The 23,011-nt window shown below is 32.2% G+C and overlaps 2 protein-coding genes across 6 annotated transcripts; both read right to left on the bottom strand.

The window, feature by feature from the left end:
- Positions 1 to 4,020: 4,020 nt before the first annotated feature.
- On the bottom strand, positions 4,021 to 11,205 carry LOC108216643 (uncharacterized). 4 transcript variants are annotated; one of them, XM_017389469.2, is made up of 6 exons: positions 10,712 to 11,205; positions 9,716 to 9,816; positions 7,208 to 7,305; positions 6,377 to 6,582; positions 5,769 to 5,822; positions 4,021 to 4,932 (listed from the first exon to the last, which is right to left on the bottom strand). In XM_017389469.2, exons 1-5 carry the CDS (start codon positions 11,091 to 11,093, stop codon positions 5,773 to 5,775), a joined length of 837 nt encoding a protein of 278 aa, XP_017244958.1. In that variant the 5' UTR covers positions 11,094 to 11,205; the 3' UTR covers positions 4,021 to 4,932; positions 5,769 to 5,772. The 4 variants fall into 4 exon arrangements, with proteins under 4 accessions (XP_017244958.1, XP_017244956.1, XP_063947785.1 ...); XM_017389467.2 differs by having other exon boundaries at positions 4,021 to 4,918; XM_064091715.1 differs by having other exon boundaries at positions 4,021 to 4,908.
- Positions 11,206 to 13,690: 2,485 nt separating this feature from the next.
- On the bottom strand, positions 13,691 to 22,678 carry LOC108215955 (truncated transcription factor CAULIFLOWER A). Of its 2 annotated transcripts, XM_017388596.2 has the most exons (8): positions 22,272 to 22,676; positions 17,289 to 17,367; positions 17,010 to 17,074; positions 16,831 to 16,930; positions 16,691 to 16,732; positions 16,450 to 16,491; positions 14,305 to 14,414; positions 13,691 to 14,070 (listed from the first exon to the last, which is right to left on the bottom strand). In XM_017388596.2, exons 1-8 carry the CDS (start codon positions 22,454 to 22,456, stop codon positions 13,971 to 13,973), a joined length of 723 nt encoding a protein of 240 aa, XP_017244085.1. In that variant the 5' UTR covers positions 22,457 to 22,676; the 3' UTR covers positions 13,691 to 13,970. The 2 variants fall into 2 exon arrangements, with proteins under 2 accessions (XP_017244085.1, XP_017244086.1); XM_017388597.2 differs by lacking the exon at positions 16,450 to 16,491 and having other exon boundaries at positions 22,272 to 22,678.
- Positions 22,679 to 23,011: the final 333 nt, after the last annotated feature.

Below are 23,011 nucleotides of genomic sequence, written 5' to 3'. Positions count from 1 at the left end.
GCTTTAAGCAAATGATTCTTATCGTGGAGCTACAGCCTACAGCATATTAAAATCTACATGACTTCTTCCTAGCTCATTGCTCAATATAGATACACAGGAATACAATATACCAAACCGTTAATTTATAGAAAATTCTGTAAACAATAGAGAAACGTTACCCACAACAAATAGAGTTCAAATATAAAATATACAAATAAGACAGTTAGTTTTTAGGATTTTATCTTCATGCAAGTAGTTGCACCGTTATGTAACTTGGAGACAAAAATTAATTATTTCGTATTAATATAAGTTGTTGAATTAATAAAAATATTTTTATGAAATGAAAAAGATACGGTGAATGTGGACCCACGAAAATGGGCTACCGCAAAGGAAATAATAAACGAGCCGACCAGAGCACCACTGGATCACTCACACGTAGTCAGAGAAACGGGCCCACTAATTCACTCCTCCTACCAACTAGACCACCGACACCCCCTTCATTATTCACGCCTACAAACTACAATACCCATGTACACCTTTATATAGCTGTAAAGATATTTAGAGTAGATGCTCTTGAACAATTTCTATTTATTAATAAATATTAAATAAATATTATTTTATCATTAAACAAATATTTCATTGTTTTATATCTAATTGAATAAATATTGGTCCCGAAGACCCGCATAAGAGCAAGTCCAACAGCTGCCCTATTTAGTGTCCTAAGTCATAATATAGGGCATTTGATGAAAAAATTTGATTCAACAGTGTCCTAGTGATGCCCTATATCACTAGGACAACCCATTCAAGCCTTATTTTTGAGAGGCTCTCTCTCCTTGCCTTATCCCATATTTTATAATAAATTCTTACCAACACTCTCTTTCTCTCTCTATTTTATATTATGTTTTAATGATGAAAGTGAACTTTTAATAATAAAATATTAAACATATAGTGAAAATAAGGCACATTGTTGGAGTTGAAGTTAGTAGAATATGTTCTAAACTACTAGGACATAATTTTTTATATTATATTTAGGGCTCCAACCAGGACACTGTTGGACTTGCTCTAACAAAGTAAATGAGTTAAATAGGTGAAAAATGACAAAAATTCATATTTTTTGTATATTTGTATAATAATATGATTTTTCAAAATTACGTACAGTAATATTATTTTATATCATATTTTAGAATGGATAATCCGATTTATTCCTAGTGCCTAGGGCATAATCGACAATAAGATGGCTATGTAAATAATTTTTTGGGTTGAATTGAAAGTGGTATAAGTGTAGATGAAATTAAAAAAAATTAAAATTTACTTGATTAATTAATCAGACTGAAAATGGGTAACAAATAATATACTCTCTGTAAATTATTTAACTACTCATTTCAAAATACGTAATATGTCCAGAATGCGATACTTATTTTTGACCATTCTCGAGCAGAGTAATATTTACATCAAGACAAGTACTAAAATATGATAGTTTTTGTCTTTTGCCTAGATATGTCCGTGATGTATGTAAAAATGATTTACAAAATTAAAGTGATAGTCGAGCTAGACGAACATTTTATGTATGCGAGTATAAAATTGAACAGCTCGTAAAACTTGCAAACACATACTTTGTTCGTGTCACATATAAACTCATCCATAGACTCGAAATTTCAATATTTGCATTGTTTAGAATCATAATTTGTTTTTCGTAAATTTAAAATAAAACACACAATAAAAAGAATGTACTTACTTTAGTTGAGAATTTAAGATGAAAAACTCAAAAATCATTTTATATTTTTCATACTTGTAGAAAGATTGGGTCTCATAATTTTTTCAAATTGTTATAGAATCACATATTTTAATTGGTAAAGTGTATGCGTCCACAAGATGATTCACTTTGTTTATAGAAGATTTAAAAAGAGCGCTCAATAACAACTTGTTACCTACATATTTGAAAAAAAGAATTGAGAAATTTTTGCAGAACTCTTACACTTGTCTTGTTGAAACAAGCAACCATTACATAAGATATTTCCGCAATTTGATATTACATGTTTCCTTTTCAAGCTCAGTAATAAGAAATAGACAATTCATGTGACAAAATACAGACAAGAATATATTGCTTGGTTCTGGTTTCCCCTAGGGCTGTAAATGAGTTGATACGCTTGATAACCGCTCGGTGTTCGGTTCGAAAAAAGCTCGGTTTGATCTCGGTTCGATTCATAAACGAGTCGAACTTGAGCACAATTTTAAGGTTCATTTTATAAACGAGCTGAACTTGAGCACAGTAGAGTTCGACTCGATAGTTCGTGAACAAGTCCGAATTATGAGTTCGTGAACATGGTTCGTTAACTTGGCTCGTGAGCGTAGTTCGTGAACATGGTTCGTGGACTCGGCCCGTGAACATAATTCGTCAACCTGACTCGTAAACATGGCTCGTGGATGTGGGAGTTTCATTCATGAATAATTTAATATGAATTATGATTCCTCAGAGCATAAATTAAAATATTGTTAGCATTTTAATTTATTTATTTTAATTAGAGCATAACTTACGCTCACGAACAAGCTCGTAAATAATTTATGAGTATAAGTTAGCTCGTTAGCAAAGTTTATTGAACAAGCTCGTGAACAAAATTAATGAGCGGTTGATGAGCAAAATTCGTGAGCATGTTCATGAACGTAAGTCAATGAGCGGTTCGTGAGCAAAAACTCGCGAGACAGCTCATGAGCGGTTCGTGAGCCGTTCGTGAACAACGCTATTTCTTAATGAGTCGATCCTCAAACAATATTTTTGGCTCGATCCAAGCTCGAGCTCGAGTTCGCTAATATTTTAACAAACGATACACGAACACTCTAGAGTTCGGCTCGGCTCATTTACACCCCTATTTCCCCCCAAACCCTCTGCTGAGAGGGAGCTTGGCTGGCTGGTCAATGGGCATTTTCGTGTAATACTTGTTGTTTTGTCAACGGTCCAAAAACACACACGTGTGGTTGATCACTTCAAATTTCAAATTCTCCTTCAAATTTCAAATTCTCCTAAAACTCTTGCTAGTAAAATACTACTCCCTCCGTCCCGGTAGATTATATACGTTTGGTTTGAACACGGAGACCAAGAAAAAGTATAAAAAATGAGTAAATTGAGATGAAAAGTGAGTAAAGTGGTGGGACACATTTATATTTAATGATAGATTTGAGATAGTGGGGGAAAATAGTGGGTGTAATAGTGTTTATATTATTATAGAATGGAGATAGTGGAAGAATGTAGTGGGTGTAGTAGTGTTTTATATTATAAAAAGTTACTATATTTGGAATGTATAGAAATGATGGGACGTCCCAAAAAGGAAACTGTATAGAAATGAGTGGGACGGAGGGAGTACATGATACATATACAATATAAAATGCTTAATATATTAAAAAAATACACGAGTCACTAAAGATAACAAATAAATTATTTGATAAAGTTTAATATTATTTTATCTTTATATCATGGTTTAAGTATCAACTAACTTACATATAGATTATTATCCTTTCATTCTCCTCAATTTATTCACAATCTAAAATCTATCTTTTATTCATTCCCGTTTAATTAATATAAAAAATTGTATTGTTTATAGTTAATATTTAATTTACCTGATATTTATTAAAACATGGATAATAATTTCAAGATGGACAAAATGAGTACTATTAGTTTAAGTCTATGTTAAATATTAGTATGTCATGAGTCTCATGACAATGCCCAGTAAATAGAAAATACTTACTAATCAATTACGTTACCGGATACTGGATTGTTAACTAACTTATTGACGTAGTACTCGGCGTGTCTTTATAAATAAGTTGATAGAACGCAAGAAACTAGTAGTAGTAATTACCATATTTGCAACAGTCTTGCATTTTAAACTAAGCTGCTTATTGCTTAAGTTTGTAAGTTTCTTAATATAGAATCTACCAGCTGGTCAAAAATAAGCTGGTGCCTAGTTACAAGATACAAAAATTCTACCATGACAACTAACAACACATACCAATTAGCTGTTAGAGAAGGTTAATCAACAACTATTACTCTACAAGAACACCTATTTTTTAATAGAACTTCAGACTCATCCGAAAATGCCCGAGTGATGACTTCTACACATAAACATAACTACCAAACTAATCTATAATTATTATACAAACAAAAATTAGAACTAATTTAATTGATGCAACAAACCTTAACTAATTAATAAGGGGTTAATTATCAATTAGGTCACTTTTTACCCTAGAAAATATCAAGTGAATCACTCGGAAATTTTTGGTCTCATTTGAATCACTAAAGTCATAAAAAATTTCAAATAGATACCTCTAATATTTTTTTCGAAAAGTAAACTTTATTTTCCATTGAGTTGCTCACGTTTTTCTTGGTTGTTAGTATAATCAAATTAAAGATTATGAATTCTAGTATTTATGATAATATATTCAGATTTTAAAAAATTTATTTACTATTTATTTTTAATTTTAAAATTATTTTGTTTAATTTATATCAAATAAATAATAAATAAATTTCTTAAAATCTAAATATATTATCATAAATACTAAATTCATAGCTTTTCATTTTCTTATACTAAAAACCAAGAAAAATGTGTGGAACTCAATGAAAAATAAAGTTTACCTCTCGAAAAAATATTAGAGGTATCTATTTGATATTTTTTTTGACTTTAATGATTCAAATGAGACCAAAAATTTCCGAGTGACCCACTTGATATTTTCTGGTGTAAAAAGTGACCTAGTTGATAATTAACCCAATTAATAAGCTAAAATATATGATAACATTGTATTACAAATTGGAAATTACTCGAGGTATGTAATATGTTTTCCCAGTCTCAGAGAACTATATAGCTCCCTTGTTTCTATGTGCAACATTGGCTTTACCTTGTGCAGTCACTTGTGTGACTCTCCATCTAAATTTGCATCTACCTGCATCTACCTGCACATAATTAACTGATGACCAAATTTTCATCTCAATCAGTCATCAATAAGATTTTAGGTACATAAATCTAAATCAGCCTTTTACATTGGCGTTAACACATGACAGTGCAGTCTTAACTTCAATTTGTTTTAAACTTGAGTTTAGAAACTGCAAAAATTCACATCATAGGGTCTAGTTTGAAGCTATTTACTTGCCCTGTTTTCTAATCAGATATATAATAATTATAAAGCTGAATATCAAATCATATTATCCAGCATTTAAGACTTACCACTTTTATGTCAAATCAGGTTATAACATATCAAAATGTACAAGCTATAACCATGCCTCTACAAAACCATATTTACCATCGCCCTCAGCCACGAGCAACCACGTCATTGTATCGATTAAGTTGCTCAAAGTGGGCATAATTTTTACCCAGTAAAATTTGTAAAGTTGAATTCTGTTTTAACAGGTCAGAACAAGGTTATTAGATATAACTACAGGCTAGACATATATGAATTTTTCATTATATATCGAAAACCTATTTCACCACTTCCATTCACGAAGTTCCATTACATTCTAATAGTACAAGCTTAAACAGATATATTCCAGTACCAACCTATTTCCTGTCGCACTCTTTAAAAGTGTTCATTCCAAAAAAACTTTTAAGGGAATGGACCAAGGGAAATTTGAGCATAGATAGATATTGGGCTACTAAAAGTGAAAACAATATAAGCCAAAGTCCAATTACCAACAATACATGCTGGCCCAGCACAACATGAATTGTCTGTAGTACGTTGAGAAGACGGATTGGAAGTAGTGCCCGAGTGTACATGTAAAAGAAAAATATTTAATTTCTTTTTCTTACCGTATTATAGCTTGTCAAAGTCGTCATCGTCATCGAATCCTTCATCTTTACCGTCTAAGAAAGAAGGAGAAGATCATTCATGAAGCTTGAATTAGAGGTCAGATAATCATTTATAAACACATAAAAGAGAACCGATAGCATTGATAAAAAATAACTACTGTAGAACTTATAGAGGAACAAACAACAGATATGCCTCCTTGATATATCTATTAAGAATTGTACAAAATCAGTAGAATTAATATAAACCAGTCCTTGATTAGGTGAATTGGGACAAATATGCAATAGGTCTTGTTCTTTGTTCCCAATCAAATATTTCCGATCATAACCTAGATATTAATTTAAAAACAAAACAAAGCTGCAACAACATCATTGACGAAAACAGGATGAGCCCATAAGATGACTTAACGGCTGGCAATTATGATACCGAGGATTTGATACACATATATTGAAATTCATGAAGGAGAATCTTTAATGAACATATGGAGTTATTTAACCAGATGTATGATACTGAGGGTTCAATGGACAAATATTCAAGTGTAAACTCTCATTAATCAGCTTAAGTAAGCCACACAGCAATTTGGTGATTAATATCATACAAAACAGTATACCTGGAGCATCATCACTGTCACCAAGATCCCCCAAGAGAAATACATCTAAGTCCTGCTCTGCAGCTGCCGAGGAAACACTCTTAGTTTTCTGGACTGTCTTCCCAGTTTCTGATTTGGAAAGTGTTCCAACTTCTGAACTCTTCATGTCATTTTTTACTTCTTCAGCAGATCTCCTCCTTGCATCTTCATTATATCGCTTTTCATACCTAACCAAACACATGAATTTTATTTATTTATCATTTTCTGGTATCATAGTTGGTGCGTGTGTGGGGCGCGCGCGCGCAGGGGGCGGGGCGGGGCGGGGCGGGGGGGGGGGGGTATTTTAGCTTAGGTTGAAAATTACTTATGCCTTTTTCTTAAAACAGTACTTCAGAAAAATAATCTTGCGAACAAAAGAAAATCACAACCAAAGGCAAACAGTATTATAAAAGGTTACAGGCCTTCCAGTTTAAACTGAATTCCATGCTCTAGCTGTAAGGGAAGAAGTGACAGAAGATATACTAAAGATGGACCTATTTAAAATTTATAGTAAATTTATCTGGGAGCAGAATAGAAGCCCGGGTATATTAGCAAAGTCAAACATTTGTAATCAACACCACCATCAATTATTAGGATTAGGACCTTTCAATGCAGCATTGCAGATTTTACTTTCGAAATTCATCCAGAAAACAGTATCCTCAATAGCCTTTTGTGTTTCATCTATATCATGATCAATGTATCTATGGTGCTGATACTTCATAGAAAAAAAATTATGATTAGCAGTTGATGCAATAGATGACTGAACTTCGAGGCGATATATAATAGCATCCACATTAAGAATGAGATACTCACGGAGCCACATGACTGTTAACAAGAATAAAGTATATCCTCCAGAACTTTCTTTCCTTCATGACTCGTGGGCATAACTCGTACCTTAACTTTGAGATCTCCTGCAAAACAATAATGAGAACGATTAGCACCGTTAAGCATGACTTGAATGGCTGCATTATTATGAATGTTAGAGCATCTCCAGCAGCTTAGCTATATGATGTCCTAAGTTATTATAATAGGAAATATGACACAAAACACAACTAAAAGCTACATATTTTATTATATATTTAGGGAATCTGTTAGGACTCTCGATGCTCTTATTATGATTTTTTAACTAAAAGCTACTCCCTCCGTCCCCCTGAGTTATATTCATTGGGGGACGGGAACGCGGCATGGACTTTAATGCTCTTGTAAAGTATAGTTCTATAACTTGTTTTTAAGATTTTTCTTTTCTAAATAAAAGTTTGAATGTTATATTTTTATTCAGAAAAAGAAAATTTTAAAAATAAGTTATAGATCTATATTTTATAAGAGCATTGAAGTGCGTGTCGAGTAGTGAAAAAGAAACGTTTAGAATTAAATGGGACAGAGGGAGTATCATTTTGTCATCTCGTATGTGCATTGAGCCTCACCACATCCACCAGGCCACGGTAAAAGAGATCATAACACACATTAAAATATAAATAGATATTGCTATCATTATTATTTGCAGAAGCGACATGGCAGCAAGTAGGTGTGGCAATATAAGTGATTGGTTTGTTTATTGATGCAATAATATGGTTTTGGTTCGGTTTGTAAGCCAAAACCATATAAAAACTAAATTTGAAAAACATATGGGTTTGGTTTTAATATGGCTTCTATGGTTTTGGTTTTGCATATGGATCAATCATATACATAACAAAATTATAATATTTATGTATATTTATATTGACTTATATTATATGTTAAAAAATCAAACTTCATCCCCCGCCCCCCCGGTGGATGTCCTCTTTCATGCATCATATGTTTATATACACAAAATGCACTATTTTTTATGTTAATGATGATAGCATTTCTTTCCAAAAGATATATTAATAAGAGTTTCCGTAGGTATATTCACTTTTTAAGAAAGAAGTTGACTACTCAAAATAAAAAGTAATGCAAAGATCAACACGTAAAATTCAATGCCTACTACTTAAAAGGTTTTGCAAGTATAAATAGTCAGTATATCTTTTAGCAATATTTTTCATTATTTTCCAAAAGAATGCTGAAAAGAATAGCACACATATTTTTGCCCATGGCAATAAAACTTCAAGGAATTTTATTAAAATTTAATTATTGCAAGAGTAAATAATGATTATTCAGTACTGAGATAATAAATTAATTTTCACATAACCTGAATCTGAATAAGATGTAATAAGTCTAACTGAGTACACCATCCTCTACATGTATATATCAACACAACAAAGGTCTAAACTTCCAAAAAAATTCAAAATATTTACGGAAAATAAAAAAGTAAATTTAAGTCAGACTAAATAGTAATACTAATCATCAACTAAACAATGCCAGATCCAATTCCACCAGGTGGCCGAATCTATCAAGGGCTTCTTTTAAAAATATGGTCATCACATATTATTATACCATATTTTAGAATCGAATATGTAATCTGTGTAACCAGTCCCCATCCATTTTTATTGTGTGATTGTATCATGGGCCATGTTGTAAAGTTTGGAGTGTACCGGTTTGGATTTTTGGTTCTTGGTCCAATTTGCCACCTCTAGCATCAAGGGAAAAAAACGATTACCATTTAGAACAGCAATAAGCCTAACCTTGCTACCCCTGTCCTTGAAAAACTATGCTAACATAGTAACATATATAGAGTAAAAGACTAGATGCTAGCAGAGGATAACCCATACAGATAATGACATGAGTTACGGTGTGAATTCTTTGACTTCACTAAGACTGTTGTTTTTGTTGAAGCAAAAGACATCTGTCCGACTGTCTGCAAAGTTGGAAAGCGTTTGGTAACATATGGATGATCTGGAGCATGCTCCTTCAGCTATTATTCTCTTATTTTAAAGAATAGAATTCAGCACAAAAGCATTAACAAATGGAAGACTTCTCTGCCACCTTATCTCCATTGGAAGGTACATCAGAAAGATGGTAGGAAATAATTGGCATCCCTCCCGGTAATGATGTGTCTAACCAAACTTTATGCTATTAGACATATAGATTTGGCCGTAAATTTGTTTGTTTATGGAGTTGGTGGTCCTATAATGGGTATGATTCTGTATCACACATCGACTAGAATATTAAGTATAAATTTCCGGACAAGAACAGCTGCACAAGTTCATTACCAGTGTAATATGGGTTATGCTTCGAGAACTGCAAAGTGCAAACTAACCAAGACTAACAAGTAGCAAAATGAGTATACTCGAAGATGAGGAACCAAGAATAAAGTTACCCCGCCTCCAACACTAATAAAAATTTATGCAAGAAACAATTTGTAGGATAGGTAGGGCGGGAGAGGGAGCGTCACCCACTGCTTACCTTCACGGTAGAAAGAACAAGTTTGGCATGTACTTCTTGCCATTTTGTAAGATCCTGGCGAATATTTGAGACTGTGGGTATATCAGACATTTCAGTGTCATCTGCACATAAATGCAACATTCCAAATAAGTACATACAGTCATACAACACAAACTAGAAAAGAGTTTTTTTGCATTTTGTTTGTATGAGCAACATCAATATAATTCTGCGACATAATTTTGCTTTTCAATATTATTAAAAAAATATGTATGGGTAACACAAGACGAACTTTATCATCAGAAACACAACAATAGATGAAGTGGACTAAAAGGAACAGGCAGAGGAGGTAACCAAGTTTCTCCATGCGTAGCAACATCTGTTTTCAATAATTAATCAACTACAGTATAGTGTGTATTGACTTTGTAAATTCATATATATTAAACTATATCTTCATATTTGTGTAAACAAACTGCGAATAAATGAATTACTAGTTTGTTGGACAACACTAGTTGTGGCTCCACTAGAAAGTGATACTCTGTAAATTTACTCCAAGTCACACACTTCAACAACTTTAAATTCACAGCTTCTTCAAAAGCTTATGTAGAGTAATCCATCCATAAGCTACTAAATTTCTGAACAATTAGTTTCAAGAAGCCACACTAGAACACATGATTGTTCATAATTAGTTAATTACAAGAGAGTACATTGTCACATCATAAACTAATCAAAACACACATATAATTATTTACGAAGAACTGACATCATAAACATACAGCATTGCAGTTCCACTAAATTTAGAAGCCAACTATTCATTAGTTAGATATATAAATTAATACGACATTGCACAAGGCAGGTATCTCTTAACAGAAACTCCTTCAACATACTAAACAAAATTCATCTTGATTACAACAAAACTTCCTATACAAACTGCATTAATATTCCAGTACTTAAACAAATATATATTAATAATTCAATGATTAAAAAACATAAAAATACAAAATTGCAGAATGCAAGTACCTTGTAACGGAAACTCCTTAAACGTACTAACGGAGATATTCCTAACAAAATCTGTTAACTCCTCCGTAACTCCGAACCTCTCCAAATCCTCCTCTTCCTCCTCGTGACTCGAAACACCGATTTTCGAAAGAGCAGAAGCATTAGGAATCTTAGACTTGATTTGATCAGCTCGCTTAATCGCCTCGACTCTGATCAAATCGGCCTTTCTAGACGCTTCGGAAACAATGTCGGCGAGTTTGGAAGATCCGATAGAGAAGTCCTGCGATCGCCTAGCAGCTTCCGCCGTGAATGCCTGAGATTTGCGAGCAGCTTCCACGGTGAAATCGTGCGAGCGCTTCGCGGTCTCTTCGGCTAATGTGCGAGCTCGTTTCCATAGCTCCATGAATTCGTCTGGAGATTTGTATCACTATGTATTTGTTATGACTGGATTCCAGAGGAGAATGATGATGCAGATGATTGGGGGTAAAAATTGAGGGTGAAAAATGTAAAGAAACGATAGGGATGTTTCTTCTTCCCTATATGGATTATAATTTAAAAAATTAAAAAATTTATATCATCAAAGAGCATATTTATAATAATTAATTAATTAATATCTAATAATAAACCAACCTATTTAATTTTTTATAAAACTAAAGAGATATGTAATTTTGGAAGGAGGGAATAGTGTAATTTATATTTTTAAAATTTTAGTTATATTTATTTAATCGGAATATTTTCTAATATGTGTTTGTAGTAATAAATAAAATATCATTTTTTTATATTGAAAAAGATCGAATCATACTATATTGTTTTATTTTTTTCTAACATAATCAAACCAAATTTCATCAAGCAGAAATCAAATATAATACCATCAAGTAGTCTTTTTTTATGAAAAATTAAAATTAATGACATGATTATTGTCATCTAAAATTCAAAATCAAACTTCATTAAACAGAAATTGATTGTAGTACTAATATCAAGCAATCTCTTCCTCACGAAACATAACAATCATATATTATGATCAGGTGTACATACAAATACAAATGTACAATACCATCTGGCATCTGGAATTACAATGCACAAACGGTAAAAAATAAAATAAACTTAGACATTGTGATTTGTACTACTAGTAGTAGTTTCTGTCTTGGTAGCTAGAAAAACAATGCCACTGTTGAACAGAATGGATTTAGCCTTGAAGCATAAATGAAGGTCTTAGATGGCATCTCCTGAGAGTTTGCAGCACCTGAAAAAAGCTATGCATTGCCTGCGGATCCTCGAGCACGTCCGCTTTTCGGCCTTTACCATTCTTGCTGGGCTGTTGTATGAATCTGATACAATTCTGCTAGCCAGCAAAATAGCAAAAGCCAAATATTAGACAGAGGATGCTTTGGGCTAAAATTGATATGTACTCTATATAATTGGTGAAAAGAAATTTACACAGGAAATGCAAAAGACTGTGTGCTAGCTGAGCTGCTATTTGACCGAAGACAAACACTGCCTGAACGTGAGACTGGTTTCAAGTAGTTCAATGAACCTAAATCAGGGAATGCAAAAGACTGTGTGCTAGCTGAGCTGCTATTTGATCGGAGAGAAACACTGCCAGAACGTGAGACTGGCGTTGTCAAATAGCTCAATAAACTTGTGCGAGCACGTAAACTGGATTTTTCAGGATCACTGCCCGCAGTTTCATCTTTGATCATGGTATCAGGCAATTGGTTTTCTTTGCTTCCATCTCTGCAATTTAAGATAGTTTTGAATGCATCACATCCATTTGTTTCTTTAATGTTGTCCGCATCACATTTGACAGCAGTCGCGGATGCTCTGCTGTTGTTTTCAAGTAGTTTTGTGAGAGTAGTGAACATAGGTGAGAGTTATCAAATGTTTCTGGCTAATTAGAGAATATGAACAGGCAATAACTTGGAAGAGTCAGAAAGCAGAGAATATGTTTATATAATACTTTCTGAAGCTAAATGTCCAAATCACTGCCCCCAACATTTACGATGAGAAGGCCAAATGCAGAAGAAGACAGCTATGATAAACAATGAACCATAACCAACACATTAAAATTTTTACAAGTGACAGTACAGTTGGGAAGATTGTGATGGCTTCGACACCTTGAGCAACACGTAAATGCAGTTTTGTATGAATTAAGAGGAAATTTCTTATATTATTTTCCAGTTTTTAATTTTCATGTGGTCCAGTACATCTGCACATGGTATATTAAAGTATTAATATCATTCCTAGAGAGGAGCATATATCAATTTCCAGCAGCCGACCTTTGAGATATTAAATCTGTGCCGTGCTAGAAGATCTAAGTATCCTTGAGCAAACTTATTCTTGCAATCGTAGAAGACATATCAGATGGACATGTATCACAGTTACATTATAACAATAGTACTCTCTTCAACAGTAGGTAATAACCTCACTGGAATCAGCAGATTCTCATAAAGATTTTGTATTAATTCTAAGAATCATGTTATAGGTTAAGGTTCTTGAAGAAGATCATGTGCAAATTTCAAGTACTTGACCTAGTGCAATGGAACCTCAGTTGTGGATTCTGCATTTTCAGGTAGGTTTGGTACTGATGGAAGTGGATTCTTGATAAGATAATTTGTAGAAGCGGCAACTTTTGAGGATAATTTGGGAGGTGGTCTTTTATATTTTGGAGTGGAAACCAAAGAGATTTTGAGACCCTTTTCAGTAGGAAGGGTGATCAGTGCAAATTTCTCTAATATTTCACTTTCAGTTTTTCTAGAACAAAAACTACGAGTTTTGGCAGTCCCTTACCTGATATCAGATCAACTTTTAGCTTTATGATCTCAAAATTTTAACTTACTGAAACAGCACTGGATCGTATTACCAGTTTCATGCAATCTTTCACAGCCAAATTAACAACTAACACGCACTTAATTTCATGGATCTATTAAGCCACCTGCAAAGTCTTATAACATTATTAAGAAGACCTAATCCAACCTTATTCTGTTGATCCAAGCCCTACACTATAGAATATATGATAAATATTGACCTGAAATTGCATCATATCAGCTTACACTTCAATTATATGTACAAAATGCACCCATCAGTAAGTATATTGCACACAAAACTAAATCCGTCTTAACAAAACCTTCCAATTACACAAAAACAAAAGGATGAGGATGAGGTATAACTTTTTCCATTCCTGCATTAAATTAGCATACAAAGTACTTACACAGATAAAAATATTTTTGTAGATGGCATCTTCCAGTTGCCAGTTATTTGCCAAAGGCCCTTATTCATCAACTTACGTGAGCATCCAAGCTGGAATCATTGTGTTAGTTTGGTTTTGTTGTTGAGAAGTCCCTTCCACATCTCCGCTGTTGCCTACGGCTTGGAATACATCACTGCATCTCATGCAAATATTGCTTAGTACTCTATATTTGAAATTGTATATACTCATGCTATATACTAATTTTTTCAAACAATAATTTTGGCTTGAGTGACATTTTAAGCTTAACAGTTTTTCAACGCTATGAGTTTCTAATAGTACACATTGAACTTTAGGATAAGTGAGTTTGTATCATCAGTGTTTAGTGAGTCAAGCTTAAGTAGAAGGGACTCGGGAAGAGACTGCTGACCCGGTGACATTGAATGGTTGCAATGTTTTTTGCAAAACAAAAGATGAAGTCTCTTGGTTTTGTTGCTCCAGGGGACTCGGTTGAGCTAGCTCTTTTTCCTTGTTCTTGATCTGCAGATATAAATATATGTGATTAGTAATACTTTATTATTATGGCAATTTAAAGCTATATAAGAATCATAGAACTAAAACATAGCGACAACACAACAATTGGTAGTGCTTAAATAAGAGCATAATCAACACTTTGCCAATCTGTCCGCAAATATCTACTGATTATCTGTCCGCAAATATCTACTGATTATCACCCCTGGACGTGCTTGACGGTATTTTTTGTAAGAGATCCTAGCAACAGCATTTAAACAGGGACATGACGTCCGTCTGGGAGTTATCATTTGGGACTTCAGCTGACCTCTCCACCTAGCATTTCTAGATTCTTCATCAAGATACTCAGTTCTTAAAAATTCACACAAAAATTCTTGTTTGGAGATGTACTAACCATCGAAGTCGCAAAAAGAATTCTACCTTCCAACCTCTCCATTAACCTCACATTGATCATCTTCGCCCGAACCGTAACAATGGTCTTCTTATCATCATTACCGGGCGTTTCTATGAGTTGCCACCATCACCAATAATCACGGACACTTGCCATCATAACTTACCAAAACTATCGACTACTTACCACCATCATACACCAATATATATATATATATATAGGGTAGCACTCCATAGCATACCCTCTTATATGGAGTTACGTAGTACACCATTATAAATATATACATAATATATATTCTATTATATTTTTAATGAAATATAATTGCAAATTTTGATTATTAAACCGAAAACGAAGTTATACAATTTTTTTATTCCAAAGATCATCTAAAATTATGCAATTTCTCAACATGAATCTATAACAGAATAATAATCATCCAGAATTATTCTGTTGTAGAATCAGTTTCAAAAATATACTTTTTTTAATCAAATTTTAAGTGTTAAATTACTTAAATTAGATTTATTTTATATTATTTTATAATAGAATCACGTTTTATATGTATTTTATAACAGAATTTATAATAAAATTGATGATTTATAATGGCGCACTATGTAACTCCATATAAGGAGTCCCTCTTTGGAATGTTGGCCTATATATATATATATATATATATATATATATATATATATATATATATATATATTAAGATTTTTTGGACTTTAAATCTTCGTACGTGGGCAGCTCCATTTTCGTTGTTGATCAACGAGTATAGAATTTTAGTCAAAAATACCAATAAAGAAATTAGAAATGGTGTGTTTAGATCGCTATAAAATTGTGAATCGAGAATGAGAGTAAAGTTTACAGAAATATGGCTTATTGAAAATGAGATTGATATGAAATTGAATAAGGTAGATAGAGAACGATTTATCCATCTAATGTGAATGAGATCGTTATTCCAAGCAACTAAATATTAATCCATATACACACGCTCATAAATTATGAATCGAATAGCCCTCGCAAGTGTTGTGTTCAAATATTCAAATTTTACGAGTTGAAGTAATGAGCTCGAAAATTTCTTGAGTTTGAAGTTCTTATTAGAGATAATCTAGAAGTGTTGTTTTTACTATAGTTAAAGGAATATATCTTGGTTTAACCATCTAAGTGTTTAAACTTGAAAGTACTTGATCCTCGTCATTCACAATATAAGTCTATAAATATAGTTGGTACAAGAAGACAATAGTAACTAGTAATGAAACGTTATCATATGATAAACAATGTACCTCAATATACAAATGAATGTGATGTATGTTGGTTGATATTAATAATATTTATTCGGAGTGCAATTTAAAAAGAAAATCTAAACATTACACAAACCAACTCAACGCGTCAACCATTGACAACCGAATAAAAGACCCAAAATTTTGACTTGGGTGTATTAGGATTCAATTATTTAGTAGAACATGACATGCAAATTATGGCGTATATAGATTTCGATGCAACAATATATATGTTGTATATAATTTTTTGAGGTAGAATTTAAATTCATGCATATCGTAAATGATCAATATGTATGAATTAGAATTGTTGACATGATTTATAGTATTGGGGGATTTTGTTGGCAATCATAATTAGTACAAGAGTGATTAAAAATACCACCTTCTTTGACATCATGTGATTTTTATCCTGTAAAGCCTTGTCCTGCCAAACAAAGAGCAAAAGATAGTACCAAAATAATCAAGACTCTCCCCTCTTCCTCCTCCTCTCTCTACTCTCTCCCTCGATCCCTCTCCACTCTCTTCTATCAATGGGTTGGTAAGTTAATGTACTTCTCTTATAAATTTGTCAATTAATATACCATCTCTCTATTTTCTAGAGTTTAGAAAAGAGAATGCATTACCGTCTTCTGAAGTTGAGATATCGACTCGAACATGATTTGATTCTGTAAACAAGATTAGCAAAATGATATATGTGATGTTCATTATTTTGATCATGATATTCACATGCGTGATATTAAAACATTAGATATAAAGTTTTTACCTTTTTTGATCGAAGGTGTTTAAGAGCTGAATCGAGCTGGTTTTCCAAATTTTGAAGCTCCTTAAGACTTAAAGACTCTAGGTCCTCACCCATGTAATGCCTGTTAAATAAAAGGATAACACTATATTATTACATGTCACTTTTAGTTTCATTTCCTAATACAAGGGGCGATGTTTTACCTTTGATTTTTCTGTAAAACTTCTATTTTCGCCTTAAGCTTTGCATGCTCTAAAATCCAACTTCCCTAAAAAAATATTTAATTTCACTTAGTTTGTTGTATGTATAATGAGAATCCATTCTACTGCAATTTTTATTAATGAAATATTCTTCTTTAATTTATTTATGAGTTACATAAATTAATATACTTTTTGACTGTATACAAAAATATATTGGGAATCAGACTCATGATAATTTTGAGTTAGCCTTGTTTGATGACAACACAATGTTGATAATGTCACCTGTGATATAGAATCAGTAGCAACAAGTTGCCCATCTGTTGTTGAATATCTATCGTATCGTTCAAGAATCCTTTCCATGCTGAAATATTACAGAAAAATATCTTTCATTTAACTACGGTAATATGAAATCTTTTAAATCAAATTAAATAATTCCCTACAATTATTCAAGAGAACCAATATTGAACTACTTAAGCGAAAAGCGAATGTAAATCATCTCACATATAAATGACCATATTAGAATGCATTACATATCTTTACATCATACATCATCAATATTCCTAAATAACCTGAAAAACTTGACATGTTAAATTGTTCTCTCATACTATATGTCATTCATTTCGATGTAATTTATAAATTTGTAATATTTTATTTTAGTTTATAGTTTGTATTTTAAGAAAGTTTGATTTGGAGTAAGACCATATATATATATATATATGTGTGTGTGTATCAACCTCTAAATACCACCGTTATTTCTCATTCTAACCAATATCATCGATTCCGGTCATCACCAGATTTTGTCATTTTACTGCAACAAGAGGGCAAAAAAGAGATCACCAAAGAAGAAAGAGGAAGGGAGTGAAGAGGGAAGTGACAAGAAGGGCAGAGTGAAGAGTGGGAGATATGGGTTGGGCTGGAATGGGTCAGATAATACTGACTGCAGTAGTTGGGCAATAGTGGTGATGAGTGTGGAATGGATGCGGTGACAGTAGAGCACAGGGAAGAAAGAGGAAGGGGGGACGGTGTAGGTGTGTTTGGAGTGGGTTGGGGCGCATGGGTTGGGGTGTTGATGGTGATGGTAGTAGTGTTGGCCGGTGGGTGGTTGTCAAAGAATATTAATATTGAGGATATTCTCTATGATACCATTATACCATTGATTTTTGGTGATGGTATGATCATATCTTTTGCTTTTATTTGTGTTAATCCTGTATATTTGACTTTTTACATATAGCACCCTTATGTTATTAAAATGTATTAAATTTGATTTGAGACTATAAAAGAAGCTGTATATTTCAAATTTTTGTAAATATATATATATATATATATATATATATATATATATATATATATATATATATATATATTAGACTCTTAAATCATGTAAATAGGAGTCAAAATGAGTGATATATACAATCAAAGTTCTGTTGTGAAGTTTAAATAGCTCATTTATATTAAATCCGGTTACATGATTCAAAAGTAAATTTCATGAATTTATTCTGAAAGATCTCAAATATATAATTTGTTTTAAAGTCACAAATCATATCTATTTTTTTATATATAATATGAGAGTATCATATGTCAAAAATATAAAATAAATATCATTGAGCTCATATCTATCACTGAAAGATTTTATAAGAATCAATATGTATTACTCGAGCGGATTTGAATTCTTTAACCCCCAAATTTCTAATTCATTGAAATGTTAATTAAATATTATGTTATAGTGAGTCCGAAAAAACCTTCCCCAGTCCAATTAAAATTATCGATCATTTCTCGTAATTGAAAATCAGACCTGGCGCTAAACTGAGTAGTGACCCACTCCGACCCCAATAAGCTTAGCAAGGTAACTTCCCGTTGTTGGAGTCAAAAAGATTATAGTTTATATAACATAATACCTAAAAAATTTCAAGAAATAAAACGTATCTGCTAAAAATAATTAATAAAGCATCACTACAAATATTACATATATATGACTAATTTTCGCCCTAGATTGACTGAAAAAATGAGTAATAATTTTGGTAAAACTCTGTTATAGTTAATAAATTGGTATTACTTGATGGTTGAAAGTAAATTTTAGTAAAAAATAAATAGTATGTACTATATATCAATATTTTAAATATCATTCGATAATATTTTCGTTATATAAAATATATATATTGGTTAATCCTCAATGGATTGCAGAAATCTTCCAGCAGTAACTTAGAGTAGTGTAGTAGTAGCACTGAATGTATCTATATATACAGTATCACGTTTTTAGTTTCTGTCTGTAGCCTACATTTCTTGTCTCTCGAACCCTAGTTTCCAACATGTAACCTAATAAAGCCTATTGCGTGAAAAAATGACGTAGCAGGCGAAACCTAACCAGGTTATGCAAAACCCTACCACAAACAATGACCCTTAGGTTAGGTTATGTTCGTTTAATAATAGAATGAATTTTGTGCTCTAAAATGGATGGCGGTAAAACAGTATTGATTCATCCTTCAATTATTCCATTCCTACTACTTTAACTATAAGCCTAACCAGAAAATGCTCATTCCATTTCTACATGTTACCTTACAATCTTTATCATAAGAAATTTAAATACATTAATTCATATATTGTCAGTTGTCACTATTATCTCCTATTTTCTTCTTTGTCCATAAAAATTTTATATAATTTTTTATTTTATTTTATTCTACCCTCATTCCCGGCTTACTGTTACTAGGGTATTCTACAGTAGTACAACAAAAGAGCGCCTAGACTGATTATCAAAGTCTGCTATAAATAGAAGATATAGATAACATGTAAAATAATTTGCATGACATAAAAATATATTAATCGGTTATATTTGACCAACTTAAAATATTTTTATTTTTACCAATTTTATTTTTATATAATTTAGTATATCATTTTTGGTAAGATGCTCTAAAAATAGAGAACGGGAGCAAGCGGTGACCAAATGATTCAAATTATGCTATCAGATTACACGAGAATAGCTTCTTCCGGTCGGTATTAAGATATAGAGAATATTAAAATAATTTTTTAACGTTTATCACATAAATATATACTTTCTTCTGTCCCTCTCATTTCTTTACAGGTTTTTCCACACTACTCGACACGCATTTTAAGACGCATATAAAACATAGTTCTATAAGATATTTTTAATTTTTTTTCATTTTTGTATAAAAATAAAAACACCAAATTTTTATTCAGGAGATAAAAAAGTTCAAAATAATTTATCAAGCTACGTTTTACGAGAGTATTCGAATGCGTGTCGAGCTCCCGTCCCCCAATGTAAACAAATAAGGGAGACGGAGGGAGTATTATTAATTTTGAAATTCTCATGAATCATGTGTTAGTATACTATATTATTTTAAAACCTTATAATTATAACTAAATTTGCTTAAAATTTATATACAGTCATTATTAATTATTTATTTTATTTCAAATTTGTAAAATTATAATTAACTTTATTTCAAACCTTTGAAAGGTAAGTAGAGTCTAATTGTGAAGTTATTTTATGCAACTTCTTTGAAGTATTGCATAATTAGTAAAACAAGAGAGGACTATTTTATTTAAATATTAAAAACTTTCTTTTTCTTTCTCACATTTATACAGTACATTTTTTCGATCTCCTTGGTCAACTCCTTGTAAACGAATCAGAAAGACTGTTATTTAAAAAAAAAAAAAAACTCAGTATTCACATGTTTAGTCACTGGACGTACTGCATGTAAACTGACCCTCAGTACTATAGTAAACCGATTAGTGCAACTGTGTAAAGCTAGAGCAATTGCGGGATTGAAGTAAAGTGACCATACGTACCCTCTCTATATAAAATAATGACACAACCTGAATATATTAGTTTGTTCAGTACATGCCATAGCTGGACCTTTGATAGCTGCACTTAGAAACACAGATAAACAAAGAAAAAACTGCAAAGCATTCACTTATAATTGTACAAGTATTGTAAAAGCTACTGGTCCTACAACTCTATAAGACATTTTTTGTGGGTGTTTGTGTGTCACTTATAAGTCGAGCTTATGGGATTATAAGTTAGTAGTACGTATTCGTATCGTTTGTGTAATAAGTCAAGAAGCACTTATAAAAAGTTAGGAATGCTAGCTTTTGTTTCAGGATTTCTACTTATTTCCCAAACACTTTAATCACTTATAAGTCTTATATTGATTCTAACTTCTAATCTACTTATTTATTTTAAGCAAGAAGCACTTATTTTAAATTCACCCAAACGGCCCCATTGACTATGCATAAAATGATTATTATACAGGTATCATAAGCGGTGCTGCAAAGCATAGTTTCAAGAGTAAAAGAGGAGACATGAGTATTGTTGAAAAAAGAGGCCAGTCATTTGTCAAAAAGGATATCAGAAAAACCATTTAAAAAACACATTAAAAAAGGCAATTTATGCATGAAATGATTATCCAAGTACTGCAACTATAGTACTGCAAAGTATCCCAACAACAAATATGACAACACATATCTTTTACTCTCTTGTTCTCGATCGTTTTTTTTTTAATTTTTCTTTTTGAGATTTCTCTTCCAATTTTTACAGCTTGATTTTTTTTAAAATTTTATAATATAAAAATTAACTACTCATTTTATACATTAGATATCAGTAAGTCTTATCATTTTTTTACTCTTTCATACTATTTTCTACATTTTTTTTTATCTCCGTTCCGAACATATTTGTAAACAAATAGTGAGAAGGAAAGAAGTACTTCCTAGGTTGTGATTTTATTATTTCTATTTTGGGAGGTTTTAGCTAGTATTCCCTCTGGGCCGATAGATTGTATACATTCGGTTTGGACACGGAGACCAAGAAAAAGTGTAAAAAATGAGTAAAGTGAGATGAAAAGTGAGTAAAGTGGTGGGACCCGTTTATATTTAATAATAGATTTGAGATAGTGGAAGAAAATAGTGAGTGTAATAGTATTTATATTATTATAGAATGGAGATAGTGGAAGAAAGAAGTGGGTGTAATAGTGTTTTATATTATTAAAAGTTACTATATTTGGAATGTATAGAAATGATAGGACGTCCCAAAAAGGAAAATGTATAGAATTGATTAGGACGGAGGGAGTATCTTATAACATCCAAACCTTTCGTGATTGTATCATTATTGGTATCATTCTCTTGCCAAATGCCAAAGATCTATACAGTACAACAACAATTAACTGCACCAACAAAAACCTGACCAAATGACTTAAGGTAGACATCATAAAATTGTCATTAGAAATGAAAAAATAAAGAGATGTGTGGAAAACATACCAAGAATCCGTGGAAAATTCAGAAAGTTTGCCTTTGGTAGAGAAAACAATGAGAGCAACCTCAGCATCACAAAGAACAGAGATTTCATGGGCTTTTTTGAGTAAACCAGATCTTCTCTTTGAGAAAGTAACTTGTCTGTTTATCTTGTTCTCTATCCTCTTCAACTGTACTTTGCCCCTGCCCATTCTTGAAGATTCTTCTCTCTTATGCTATAGCTTGTGAAGAAGAAAGATATATATAGATGGATGAGGGGAAGCTACAAGCTAGATAGACAAAGAGTGAAATCTATAAAAGGAAAGATGGAATATATAGGAAGGGAGGTGAGATTTGAGGCAATGAAATAGCAGGACGGTATCATTCAAAAGTGTTGTCTAATTTTGATTGGTCTGCTGTACGGCTTACTAGTTATTTTTTCCATTCTTAATTCGTTTTATATATGGTTAAACCAGAATTTATATTTTACTACTTTGGATACTGCTTTGTCCCCACTCCCCCTGTTATGTTCCGCTATTTATAACATATTTGTTGCACCTGCTGTTAGGTGTCTTTGGTTTTAATGATCGAGCATATGCTGGTGTTGTGTGGGCTGTGGCTTGTGGAATATTTTTTCCCGAGTGAAATTGTTCCCTGTTCGGCTACTTTTCTAACCTAACTGCTTCGTTAATTTTCCTTTTATTTATTTATGACAATAAGCATCTATTCCGGAAAAAAAAAATCACATTTAAATAATGATTTTTGAA

This window comes from Daucus carota, chromosome 4, assembly GCF_001625215.2.
Source record: "Daucus carota subsp. sativus chromosome 4, DH1 v3.0, whole genome shotgun sequence".
NCBI classification, from domain to species: Eukaryota; Viridiplantae; Streptophyta; class Magnoliopsida; order Apiales; family Apiaceae; genus Daucus; species Daucus carota.
Note: the sequence above shows the minus strand (reverse complement) of the source record. Positions and strands in the feature narration are given on the sequence as shown.

Bases quoted from the DNA above. Each gene is read 5' to 3' on its own strand.
- LOC108215955 (XM_017388596.2), bottom strand. From the start codon at position 22,456: ATGGGCAGGGGCAAAGTACAGTTGAAGAGGATAGAGAACAAGATAAAC. The intron at 16,931-17,009 runs GTAAAACATCGC...TTTATTTAACAG, and splicing joins GTTTTACAGAAAAATCAAAG to GCATTACATGGGTGAGGACC. The intron at 16,733-16,830 runs GTAAAAACTTTA...TCTTGTTTACAG, and splicing joins AACACCTTCGATCAAAAAAG to AATCAAATCATGTTCGAGTC.
- LOC108216643 (XM_017389469.2), bottom strand. From the start codon at position 11,093: ATGGAGCTATGGAAACGAGCTCGCACATTAGCCGAAGAGACCGCGAAG. The intron at 9,817-10,711 runs GTACTTGCATTC...ATTTATGTGCAG, and splicing joins TAAGGAGTTTCCGTTACAAG to ATGACACTGAAATGTCTGAT. The intron at 6,583-7,207 runs GTGAGTATCTCA...GTGTTTGGTTAG, and splicing joins GTTAACAGTCATGTGGCTCC to GTATGAAAAGCGATATAATG.